The 12,435-nt window shown below is 43.2% G+C and overlaps 1 protein-coding gene across 2 annotated transcripts in view; it reads left to right on the top strand.

Moving 5' to 3' along the window:
* The window catches only part of GAS7 (growth arrest specific 7), a 72,059-nt gene extending 60,835 nt beyond the window's left edge, over positions 1-11,224 (top strand). For both annotated transcript variants that reach the window (XM_064728340.1, XM_064728339.1), the window contains exons 9-14: positions 1,873-1,951; positions 3,533-3,661; positions 5,971-6,094; positions 8,178-8,257; positions 9,524-9,622; positions 10,286-11,224. In XM_064728340.1, coding sequence (XP_064584410.1) covers positions 1,873-1,951; positions 3,533-3,661; positions 5,971-6,094; positions 8,178-8,257; positions 9,524-9,622; positions 10,286-10,399 — 625 coding nt within the window. In that variant the 3' untranslated portion in view covers positions 10,400-11,224. The remainder of the gene's footprint in view (positions 1-1,872; positions 1,952-3,532; positions 3,662-5,970; positions 6,095-8,177; positions 8,258-9,523; positions 9,623-10,285) is intronic.
* Positions 11,225-12,435: the final 1,211 nt, after the last annotated feature.

Here is a 12,435-nt window from a genome sequence, read left to right as displayed (position 1 = left end):
AAGCTGCATGAGGTGTTTTGCTCAGCTTCCAGGAGGCAAGGACAGAAATTCCAAGAGGATAACTGGGCTGTTACTGCCCTGAGTACACTGGGAATGGTTTCTGTCCTCCTTTCTCCTTAGGGCTGGATGCTCAGCTGATCTAGCAAAGCTAAACCCACTTCCTCCCACATCTTCCTTCCACTTTCTCCTACCCCCAATGGGAAAAGGAGGGAATGACTGAAAAAATGAAAGGGAAGGAAACAAAGTAGGTGAAAAGAGAGGGAATGAACACTCAAGCCTAAGAAATGTTGAAGTAGAAAGCTGGAAAGGACATGGAGCTGAGAGCACTGTCCAGTGATGCTCTCCCAGATAACAGGGGTAGTGTCAGTGGGAAATGGGCAGTGGGAGAGGACCTCAGGGAAGGAGGAATATTCTGTAGGTGTGTCTGAGTTGTTTAACTGATGAACACCACATTTGAGGACTCAAGGCCTTGCAGCAGCATCAGAGGTGACAGATCATTAGTTTGAGATTGCAGGTGACAGGTGATTTTTCAGGCTATCAGGAACAGTCAAATCTCATTATCCTTGAAAAGGGGATAGGGAAGAGATAGAAGGAGCCAGGAATTGTAGATCATTCAGCTTTATTTAACCTGTGCAAAGTGGTGGAGTAAACCATCAAACTTCCACTTAGGGGAAAAATTAGATGCAATTGTTGTATATGCATAAAGAGCCATGCCAAGCCAACCTAAATTCCTTCAGTGATGGAGTAAAAGAGTAGGTCAAGCCTCACAGCTCTTTATTTAGTGTTGCTTTTTGTGATGGGAGATTCTCGTAGGCAGACAAGAGAAATGGTGGCCTAAATAAAGCTTAATGTGCAAAAAACTAGGTAGGAAAAACCCACTGCTTACAGAAACTAAACTGCAGAAAGTAGCTGAGGAATGACATCCCAAAGGGTTTGTCCTAAGTCCAGGGCGTTTTAAAATGTTTTTGTAATGAACAACCTGTAATAGAAGAAATTATGGATTTACTGTATCCAGAGATGTGACAGAGCTAGGAGGGTTGGTATGTGTAACTTGAGGAAAAGGTTGCAATTCAGAATTCTTGTGTTAAAATTGAGAAATTAACTGAAAAAAAAAAAAAACTAAGATGCATTTTAATGAGGACAAAGCAGCGGGTTTTATACTTTTACAGGATGTGAAAGATACAGTTACATAACACTTTGTGGGAGAAGGATCTGGCTATAGTGAATCACAAGCTTATTCATCAACAACTTCATGCTGTTGTCTAAAAAGGCAATCACATTGAAATATGTAGAAGAAAGAGTGTCTGATACAAAATAATCTGTTACCAGTTTAGCCCCTGGAGTTGCACTGTACTGGGGACAGTGTAGTTTTGGTTATGGTGCTTTAGGAGCAGTCTGGGCTGTTGTAAAGGATCTGGAGGAGTTTGCCTCAGCTGCCACTGTCCTGGAAATAATCTGAAAGAAAAAGACAACAGAGAAATTTTCAAGTGCTGAAAAGCTTTTCCACGACTTTTCACCTGAAGTGAAAATCTGCTCTCTGAAGTAGGGTGTAAAGTAGAAGAGGTAGAAAAAGCTGCATTGGTGGAAACTTTGTTATGATGAAGATGAGATGCTGAAGGGTCTTGCTTAGGGAGGCTCTGGTGTCTCTGTCAGTGGAGATTGTCATGAACTGGGTTTGCAAAGATCTGCTGCAAACAATGCCAACACAATTCTGCCTTGGTCACAAAGGTTGGGCATTTTCTCAGATTTCTATTACCCTTTTCTATGGTTTTGCTGATCAAGATATGGTACAAAGTGTCGTGCCAGATTTCCCTGACAGATCCACAAGGAGAGGTGGGGAAGGGACTGATCATTGTCCTGCTCTTCCTTCAGCACGCTGGGAGAAGCTTGGGCTCAGCTCAAGAAGAGTTTAGCTGATGAAGCAGAGGTTCATCTCAAATTTTCTTCTAAGGTAAATGGTTCTTTCTTTTCCAAATATGTTTCCCTGTATTGGTGGGCCTCTCCCTTCAGTGCATGTTAGTGGGGGAAATACACAGGCGTGTGGTACAATTTTAGGAGAATTAATAAGTTGGTGAACAAACTTGCTGAAACTCTGTCCAATCTTCCTCCCAAAATCAGTTTAGTCTGCCTGCTGAGTAAATCAAAACACATCTAGCTTTAATTTTTCATTAAAAAGTAAAACTGATTTTAGATGTTGTTCACCTGGACTCTGTGTTCCAGCAGTAAATTGAACTAGTACTTGTACAATTCACTTCTGCAAAGGAAGAAATGAAAAGCAATATTTGGCTTCTCAACAAGAATCTACTCTACCTGTCAGAAAGGAAGAGAACCAGAATTCTGGCTTTTTTTGTACCATTAGCCTTTCTCAAAAGTCTGCTGGGAGCATCACGTTATTTTGGGGTTTTATCTGTGATGCCCAAGGAGATTTCTTTTACAAATTATGGTATTTATCTGGGCTTTTTCCACCACATATGACATGCTCTTGAATCCTGTTGCATTCTGTTAACCTCTGTGGGTGTTCAAGTTCAATTCAGTGGCAGATATCTCAGCACCACAGCCATGTTCTGGAGGAAAATTATAGCTCTGCACCATTTGTAAGCAATTCAGCAGAGGTTACTCAGGCAACCAGCTGCTGCCTTGGTAACCCACTGCTCTGCCTTAAACTTCGACATCAGGGCTGTAATTAGTGAAACACTTTTTGCTCCCCATTGTCCTCCTGAATTGTTTTCCAAAAGGAAGAAATGCACCTTGGAGTGATGTGTGTGTGTAGGCAGGCCAGGTTGAGAGGGGCTTTTCCATTATTTTACTTCTTAAACTCTGCACAGAAACTCCTGTAGCATCCTCCAAATCCTTCCCACTGTTTGTGTGCAAACAACAATGTGGATGTGGCACTTTAGGGGCAAGGTTTAATGGTGGACCTGGCAGCCCTGGGTATTGTATTTGCCAGGAAATGCCTGATGAGGGCAGGAATGATGAATCTGACTCCATGTTCTCAGATGGAGAGATAATAATTTATTACTTTATGATACTATATTATATTAAAAAATGCTATACTAACTATACTAAAGGATACAGAAAGGGTACATACTAAATGCTAAAAAGATAATAATGAAAATAATAATAAAAATAATGAAATAATAATAATTATGATGATAATAATAATCATAAAAGCTTGTGACTCTTTCCAGAGTCTTGACACAGTTTGGCCCTGATTGGCCAATGAATCAAAACTACTCACAGCAGAATCCAATGATACAATCACCTGTTGGATAAATGCTCTCCAGACACATTCCACATGAGCAAAACACAGGAGAAGCAAATAAGAGATAAGAATTGTTTTCCTTTTCTCTGAGGCTTTTCAGCTTCCCAGGAGAAAAATCCTGGGCAAAGTGATTATTTCAGAGAAGGTGTATGCCACACCTGGGTTGACGATGGGACTTGATGATCTTGGAGGTTTTTTCCAGTTGTGGTTCTGTGCAGAGCCAGGAATTGCTGCCTGGCTCCTCAGTTCTTCCTTTATTTTCATTTCCAGCTCCAGAGTGAGGTGGAGAAGCCCCTGCTGAACTTCAGAGAGAACTTCAAGAAGGACATGAAGAAGTGTGACCACCACATCGCGGACTTGCGGAAGCACCTGGCCAGCCGCTACACGGCTGTGGAGAAGGTGGGAGCAGGAGCAGCCTGCAGGCTTTGAGACACACCAAACTGCTGCTTTGAGCAGAGCAGCTGCGCCTTGGAGAGCTTCAGCTCTGTCACAGCTGTTCCTGCTGAGGGCTTTCACTGTTTATTGAAATGAGGGTGCCCCTGGTGCAGGGAATGATTGATATCTGACTCTATTGATTCAGAAGGCTGAATAATTGCTTTATTAAACTATATTATATTACATTATACTATACTATATTGAAGATTACAATTCTTACTATTCTTTAAAAGACTACTATTCTTTAGTATTCTTTGTATACTACAATACTACTTTAGTATCTCTTAGTATTCTTTGTATACTACAAAGAATACTAAAGAATACTAAAAGATACTAAAGAAAACTCCTGTCTGAGAAAGCTAGGACACAGCTTTGAGTGATTGGCCAAGGAAACAAAACAAATCTCAGCAGAATCCAATTGACAAATCACTTCAGGTAAACAATCTTCCTAACACATTCTACATGTGCAAAACAACAGGAGCAGCAAGTAGAGATAAGAATTGTTTTTCTCTTCTTCTCTCTGTGCTTCTCCAGGGAAAAACTCTGCGAGAGGGAATTATGTCTCTCTGTTCAGGGAATGTGAATGCCACAGCTGTTTGCTGTGCTTTGCCCAACCCCAGAAATAGTTTGGTGTTTAACTGAGATCTGGGAAGTGAGGGACAAACATTGCTGAAGTGGCTTTTTGGTTCATCCTCCCCTTGCCAGCTTGGGGCAATAAAATTGATGCAAATACTTCTTATTAGTGTGCATCTATTGTTCTCAAAATGTAGAGCACCTTGCCTTAGAATGGCAGCAGGGTCAGGTCAGAGGCTCACCTGGCTCAGTGGCCAAAAGCAGCTGGACCCTGGCCTGGCAAATCACAAACCCTTCCCAAGCAACATCCTCACTGTAAAAACCCACACAGCAGCAGCAGCAGCAGCCAGTAATGGGCTGATGTGACACCAGCCAGGAGGTGGCTGAGGTCGTGGTGGAGGGAGTTAGACCACAAAATGTGATCTCCCAGCAGCAGCTGGTAGAATTAGGGATGCTTATGCCTCAGCTGCCAAATTGTATCCTCATGAGTTTGCTTTTGGGTGTAAATTGGAGAGGAAAATACCATTCCCAGTCATCCCCAAAGCTGTTTGTGCTTTCATTAAAGCTCAGCAGGAGTTCCCCAGGGACAGAACTGTGGCAGGATACACAAGGTCCTTAGGCTGAGTGTCTGCAAGGAAGGCATTTTTCTGCAGAACACCAAGTTCTTCACACTCCTATCTGCAAAGCAACTCAGTAGCAACATTGGGAGTAGTGAATTAGGAATAACCCTGGGAAGAAGGAAGAGCTGTGACTGCAGTGCCTGTGGAGCTCTCAGCCCTCACAGATTGCTCTCCTGCAGCTCCCTCTCCAGACCTGCAGGACCCACCAGGGCCTCAGAACTGCACATGGAAAAAATTCCAGGAATGTTTCAGCAGAGCTGTAGCATTTAGGCTGGTGTGACTGTAAAAAACTGCAAAGTTCTAAGAAAATCAGTCATCCAAATTAGTTTGAAACACTGCTACAATATAAAGAACAAATGTGACATGTTTTATAACAAATCCATGCAAAACAAGTGATTTTTGTCTATTTATCAGCCTGCATGTAACAGTGTTTATTTGTTAAGGTACTTTACTAATTTACATGTATAATATATATTTGTACTGATAAATCAGGTTTTAACAGCTTGAAGAACTTCTAAGTAAAGTAGTTCAAGTCATCAGTTGTAACCAGGCCTCAGGTTCTTGATTTCTACTGTTGGCATGAACCTGAGAAAGTTTTTCTGAATTAGGTTCCTGTTGTTAGTTGTGATGGATGTACACTGAGACCAAAACTTACTTAAAGACAAATTTTCTAAGATACTTGAAATTACTTCAACAATTCAGATCCTAAGAAAAGTGAATGGAAGAGGTGTCCTGGTAATGATGCTGTTTAAGACATTTGAAAGAAGCTCCAGCTCTCTTTTCTTCCAGAAATAATGAGAAAGCTATTAAGAAACAGGAGAGCCTGATGATGCTATTAGTCCTTTGCCTTTCTAAGACTGTGAAGAGTTCAGATGCATTTGTGATTTGTTGGTGGTGACCCCTTTGTGGTCACAGGACACTTTTGTGAACTCCATGGTTTTGTAAGAGCCTGAATCCCTGTTAGGACCCAGTTCCATGCACAGTTGCTGAGAACCACTTGTGAGAAGGAGTCCTAGGTGGCTGAAAGCAACTGCCAGATCTTCTTCTCTGTAACTTCTGACTCTTCCTCATTCCTCCAAGGCCCGGAAAGCCTTGACAGAGAGGCAGAAGGATCTGGAAATGAAAACACAGCAGCTAGAGGTGAAACTCAGCAACAAGACAGAAGAGGAAATCAAGAAGGCCAGACGGAAGTCCACCCAGGCAGGTGAGTACCTGTGTCTGTCAGCACGCAGCAAGAGCCAGGGGGACTCCCATCCATCCATCCATCCATCCATCCATCCATCCACGTGGTGCTTGGTTTTAATGTTGTAAAAACAAAGGCTGTTGTACTTGCAGAGACCCCCTATGGCAGGGAGGAATGATGAATCTGACTCCATGTTCTCAGAAGGATAATTTATTACTTGATGATACTATATTATATTAAAGAATGCTATAATATACTAAAGAATACAGAAAGGATGCATACAGAATGCTAAAAAGATAATAATGAAAACTCCTGACTCTTTCCAGAGTCTGGACACAGCTTGGCTCTGATTGGCCAAAGAGTGAAATCAACTCACAGCAGAATCCAATGGAGCAATCTCCAAACACATTCCACATGTGAGCAAAACACCGGAGAAGCAAATGAGATAAAAATTGTTCTCCTTTTCTCTGAGGCTTCTCAGCTTCCCAGGAGAGAAATCCTGGGCAGAGGGATTTTTTTCAGAGAATGTGATTGCTACAAAAGTCAAAGTGAACCATGTTACAGATCTGTGTGATGTTAAATCCTCAGAAGAAACAAGCCTAGTTTTTCTGACTCAGATGTCACAAATTATTGATAATTGAGGTGAGAACAGCAGAAGTAGGGTGAGTTATCTGTCTCATGAAGGTGTCCTTAGATTACTGAGTGTTTGTGAACTTCCAAAGTCAGATTCAGAGAAGCTTAGCTGAGGGTGTTTCTTCCATAAATCACAGTTCCTTCCTTGGTTCATTCCTAAATCACACTCACCCACAACTTGGTGGGTGCCTATTACACTTACTATTACTGTCTTTTTCCTTGAAAGTGATGTTTTTCGGTTTTTTCCCCTCTGCTACTCAGTGACTAAAATAATTTCTCTTCTGGGAATACCGAGGATATAGTAGTGTGTGCTGTCCTGTACTGAGGATACAGCCAGTTGCTGTGACCTGTGCATGTTTTGCAGAGGCTCAAGCCACATCTGCAGGATCCATCAGGAACTTTTTGAGATCTGCAGAGCTGATACATGCAGCTCAGTACCTTGGCTGAAAATAAGTTTTAGCTAGGCCTCCCATGTTTCATCCCTCCAACAAAGGCTGTTCCTTGGCAGAGTGGTCCTTCAGAGTTCCGAGGATTTTAAAACTTCAGGATAGGAGTCTGGGAAGAGTTCTGGGAGTGTGGCCATGTCTACAGGCAATCATTTGAGGGGAAAGAAAAGTTATGATTTAACAACTGGAGGTTCTGTAAGAGATGTTGTTTATCACCTGAAAATTCACAGTCTCTCTTTGTTCCTTGGGTCCTTAGAAATTGTTTATAATCAATTTTTATTGAACATGCAAGGAGGAGCTGAAGATCAGAGAGGGAAAGAGAGATTGAGCCTCATTTAAGAAACAAAGAGAATTTCCTAGCTGCAAAGCAGCAATCTCTGAAAATTGTTTTCCAAATTTGCCGCCTGTGTTTCCCCCTTCATCAGTGCAGAGTCCTGTAACAAAGAAAACAATGGAAAGAACTGCAACTTCTGCTGTTATTGCCCTGATCACAGGAGCTGGAGCTCAGCTGGAATTGGGCATCTGCAGAGGCTGGAGAATGCATGAGGCTGCAAATCAGCATCCCTTCATCCAACAGCTGGGGCCTGCTGCATCCCTCTCCTTTGAGACAGAGACCCCTTAGACTGCAGTCTCACCTACACAGAGCTGCCCTGCAGTTCCACAACTCACCATTGCCAATTTCCCATTTTAATTACTTTAGTTTTCAAATACAGCTTCCCATCTATGGCTTTTTTTTTAACTGAAGTAACTTGCATTTTTTTAATATTTCTGGGCACCTTGTAAAATACTACTCTTAATACTTATATTTTTCTTTCAAAATCTATTAATTCTCTCCCTAGTCACCTGCTTTCTTGCCATACATCAGGTGCATGCATTTAGTTGCAATGTTGGTCCATGTAGCAGAACTCCTCTGAGCTCCACCAGGATTCATCTTCAAACCCTTGAGGTCTACAAAACCTGACCTGCACTTTCTTTCTGAGCTCTGGCTGGACCAGACTGATGTGTTGTTGTCTCTTCTCTTTCAGGGGATGACCTGATGCGCTGTGTGGATCTTTACAATCAAGCCCAGTCCAAGTGGTTTGAGGAGATGGTGACCACCACTCTGGTGTGTAACATCTAAAGCTACCCTTGCAGAATTGTCATAGCCTCCAGTATTCATCATTCACAGCTAGTTCAGTGCAAAGCTCTGGGGAAAATGGGGTGATAAATCTCACATTGTTTGTCCCACTCTCAGTCTTAAGAAAAGCTCATCAGTAGGGGAAAGAAGAAATAATTGTTTCTTTGCAGAAGGCATTAAACCAATTCAGGGCTGCTTAGGGGCCAGAACACTCAAATTGTCCTTGAAAAGGATGAAGTAATGCACAGGGAAAACACAGAAAAACACATGATAAATCACCAAATCCATTTATACATTCATGAATTTTTCTGTTCCACAATTTCACAATTTTCTTTGAAGTCTCCCCAGAGCCATCTCTTCTGCAGAGTTAACAGCCTCACTTGTCTCAGCCTGGCTTGCTGCAAGCTGCCTTGGAGCATCCCTTTGGCTTCCTCTGGACCTAACCCAGAAAGAAGCTGCACATCCTTCTTGTGCTGCCAAGCCCAGAGCTGGCTCCAGGTGGGATCTCACCAGAGCCTTCCCTAAGGGCCCTCCAGCCCCTTTTTTGTCTTTGTGGCCCTGCTTTGGACACTTAACAGCTTAAGGTCTTTTTTTTTTAATGTATTTTCGTGCCCAAAACTGCATATAGTGCTCAGTGTATTCAGTCCAGAAGGACTAAATGCAGATTTTGGGGTATAATATCAGAATTCAGAAGAAGAGGGAGGCAGGAAATGTCAGGAGAAAAGACAGAAATCGCCTGAATTTCCAACTTAAGTGTTGCTGGGTTCTGCTTACTGCCAGCTGAGCAAGGTGGAAGCTTGTCCCAGCTCAGCATCTGGTGAGCTGTGCTCTGACAGGTGTCTGGTTGGAATGGGGGTGTTCTGAGCCATCCCCCCAGTGTGCTTTCTGCTGCCCCAGGGAATCACTGGAATTTCTGTAGCTAGCAATAAAGCACACAAAACTTCCTGCAGGAAACCCTCTTGCTTGCAGCATCTCTGAAGGCAGTGCCTCCACTCTCTGCCTTGGTTGTCTCAGTTTTGGAGCCTTTTGGAAAGGTTTGACCTTCTTTTCTGTTGCTAGGCTGAGATGACTGCTGTTGCTTGCTGTTTCTTATTCTTTGCAGAGCAGAGGAATGTGCAACCACAGAGTCCAGCTCCAAAGCATGACCCTGGGGCAGTATGGCACCTCCTGGCAGCCTTTTGTGTGTCCTCCTTTCTCTGGGCCTCCGAGCTCAGGTTCCAGTAAAAATATGGACTTGTTTTTCTTCATGTCCAGGAGCTTGAGAGACTAGAAGTCGAAAGGGTGGAGATGATTCGGCAGCATCTGTGCCAGTACACACAGCTGCGGCACGAGACAGACATGTTCAACCAAAGTGTAAGTGTGCTTTTGTTTGCTCTCTGTGCCCTTCGCTGCCCTCCAGCTGAGCTGAACGGTCCCTCCTGGCCTGCTCTGAGTGGCTTTTGTCAGAGGATGTGGGGGAGGTGTCTGCAGCAGTGCTGTGCTGCCTCCCCGCAGTCCTGGGCTCTCTGATCACATTTCACGCAGCTCTTTCCTGAGGGAGACACAACCAGCTGAGGTACATTTGGCCAGCATGAGCCATTATCAGCTCTCCCAGCATGATGCACTACTCCATGAGGTCTTCTGTTTGTGCAGGGAAGATGCTGAATTGTTTTACTGTTGGAAAAAGGAGTATATATGTATTTTTTCCTTATTGAAAACTGGCCATTTATCAAATATTAAAGTATGGGGGATGCACGCTGTCTCAGTACAGTTGTGTTTGGTGTAAGGTGCAGAACAGGAATCAGAGGCTGCCTGGCTGCTGCCTGGCACAGGAAACCTGTCTCTGCTTCTTCAAGTCTCCCTCTCACAAGGCTGCACGTCCAAACCTGTCTTGTCCATCCAGTCTCGTGTACGTGCAGCTCTCACTTGTCTGCAGATGCAGTGTAGGCATGCCCACAGCTGCTCTGCATGTCAGAGCAATGACTCTCTGCCTGAAGTGTGCCCTTGACATTTGGATTCTTGTTTTCTTCATTTCAGACAGTAGAACTCGTGGATCAGTTGCTTCGGAAAGTGGATCCTGCCAAAGACAGGGAACTGTGGGTAAAAGAACACAAAACTGGAGATATCCGACCTGTGGACATGGAAATATAGACTGATCTGTGGTTGGATGTGATGAGTCCACTGAATTAAGCAGGCTAACGTTTGTTTTAAGGGTCAAAAGAGCATAGGGAAAAGGTTGTTTCACTACCAGACAGACACCTTGTAATTTATGCCTGTATGGGCTATCTCTGTTCCATTTAGTCATTACAATGGTCCTCGTTGTGCTAAGCCTTAAGCACCAGACATTCCAGGGTGAAAAAAATCAGATGTGTGCTTCCCACCAGAGGTTCCCAATTGCACGCAGCTTCCAGGAGAAATCTGCTTCCTGGCACAGAACGTGCCCTGTTCTCCAGTGACTTTGTGCTCCACCCCTTGCATGACTATCTCTATCCAGTATGTTAGAACAGCAGGCAGAGAGCCTCTGGCCAGCAGGGAGATAACTGAATATGATGCAGGAGGCAAGGAAGTCCTGATCACCAATCCCAGGTCTGTCACTGACTGCTCTCATGGCCATAGGCAAATCAATTCACTTTCCTGGCTCCCCAATTTATAAAATCTGTGGGTCCTGCAGCAATGTTGTGTGGATGCATTGCTTTCATAGAACAGTCTTTCACCATGGCAGTGAAGTGATGGCCCTTCTCCCAAAATCTGTGGAGAGGATTCCTGTTCTTCCTGTTTGATACTCCCTCTCAGGGATACATAAACCCATTTTCACAATTTCTGTTGTCGGCCAGTTGGTAAGTTTGAAAGTGTTACCATCACAGTTTTTAATCAGGAAAGACTTGGTTGTACTATACCTACCTCATTAGCTGTCAGAGTGCCCTCAATGACAGAAGGAGGTCGTATTCCAAGGAATAAATGAGATGTTTAAAATTTTTCCTGCTCATGCAAGGTGTTTTTCCACAGAATCTCCTTAAAAACAGTCCTCTAATAGTTTACTTGGGATTCAGGTTTAAATTTCCTTTGTTGGTTTCTTCAGGTGAATATCACCAACTTTAGGTATTTTTAATTACTGGGTTTGTCCCATTAAATTTTGGCTTTTATCTTTTTGGAGCCTGATTTTCAAAGGTGCCATGAATATGTGATGCTAGATTGCATTCAGTGTAGATGTAGGTGCCCAGCACTTCTGTACCATCTGAGTTTTTTTCTGTTACCCTTAACTGCAAACCACCAAAAATTCAACACAGCTCTTAGCAAATAGTGTTATGTAGTTTGGAGACTGGTTTTGAAAAGTTATTTATTTTCTTCTGCTGTTATTTCTGATGGAGTATTCAGTGTTGCTGTTAATATATTTTTTCAGCATTTCATACAATGCAAAGATTCTTCAGATTCTTGCTTTAGATCCAGGAGAAATCTTGATTCTCACCACTGTGGCCTTTACTCAGTGTTTACTGTGGTCTTAGCTACAATATCCCAAACCACACTATTTCATTTGATCCCCACTTTTGCTCCATTTTATCTCACTGTTACTGTCTTTTTCTCCCCAGAACTGCATCCTTCTTTTGTTCTACTGCTATTCCAGATTTTTGTTCACCATCCTCCAAATGCTGGGATTGAATCATTGGGAGTCAATATTCCTCTTTACAAATACGAACTGAGACACAGAAAAGTCTTACCTGGAGCATGTTTGTAACATTGCTGCAGTGGTTATTTTTCTGGTTTATTATTTCTATATTATTATTGCATTTTTCTGTTGGCCTCTTTACTAGTACAGGTTCATTCCTGTCTTGCAAATTCCTTCACAACCCATCCTCTGCTGCCTCATCAGCCTTTCCAAACCCTCAGCATCCTTTGCACGTTGGCCGTGGGAGTGCCATGGCTGCTGCATGCTCAGGGTCACTGCTCCTGGTGTGACATTTCTGTGCTGCTCTTCCCCTGCACATTTGGGAATTTGGACTCCAGTTTTATTCTTGGTGTTGGCAGAGCTCAGTGTGCTGTGAGCCTCTCCTAAGCTCCTGCACAGAGCACTGCAGCACCATCTGAAGGGTTTGGTTTGCTGAGTGTCCTCCCTGGAATCCTCTTCTCCTTCCCTTTTTCCCTCAAGTAGGGCAATTGATGATCTCTCCTTTTCAGTTTCTGCTGATTCA

Source organism: Zonotrichia leucophrys, chromosome 18 (assembly GCF_028769735.1).
Source record: "Zonotrichia leucophrys gambelii isolate GWCS_2022_RI chromosome 18, RI_Zleu_2.0, whole genome shotgun sequence".
NCBI lineage: Eukaryota > Metazoa > Chordata > Aves > Passeriformes > Passerellidae > Zonotrichia > Zonotrichia leucophrys.
This window is presented reverse-complemented; position numbering and strand designations above follow the sequence as displayed.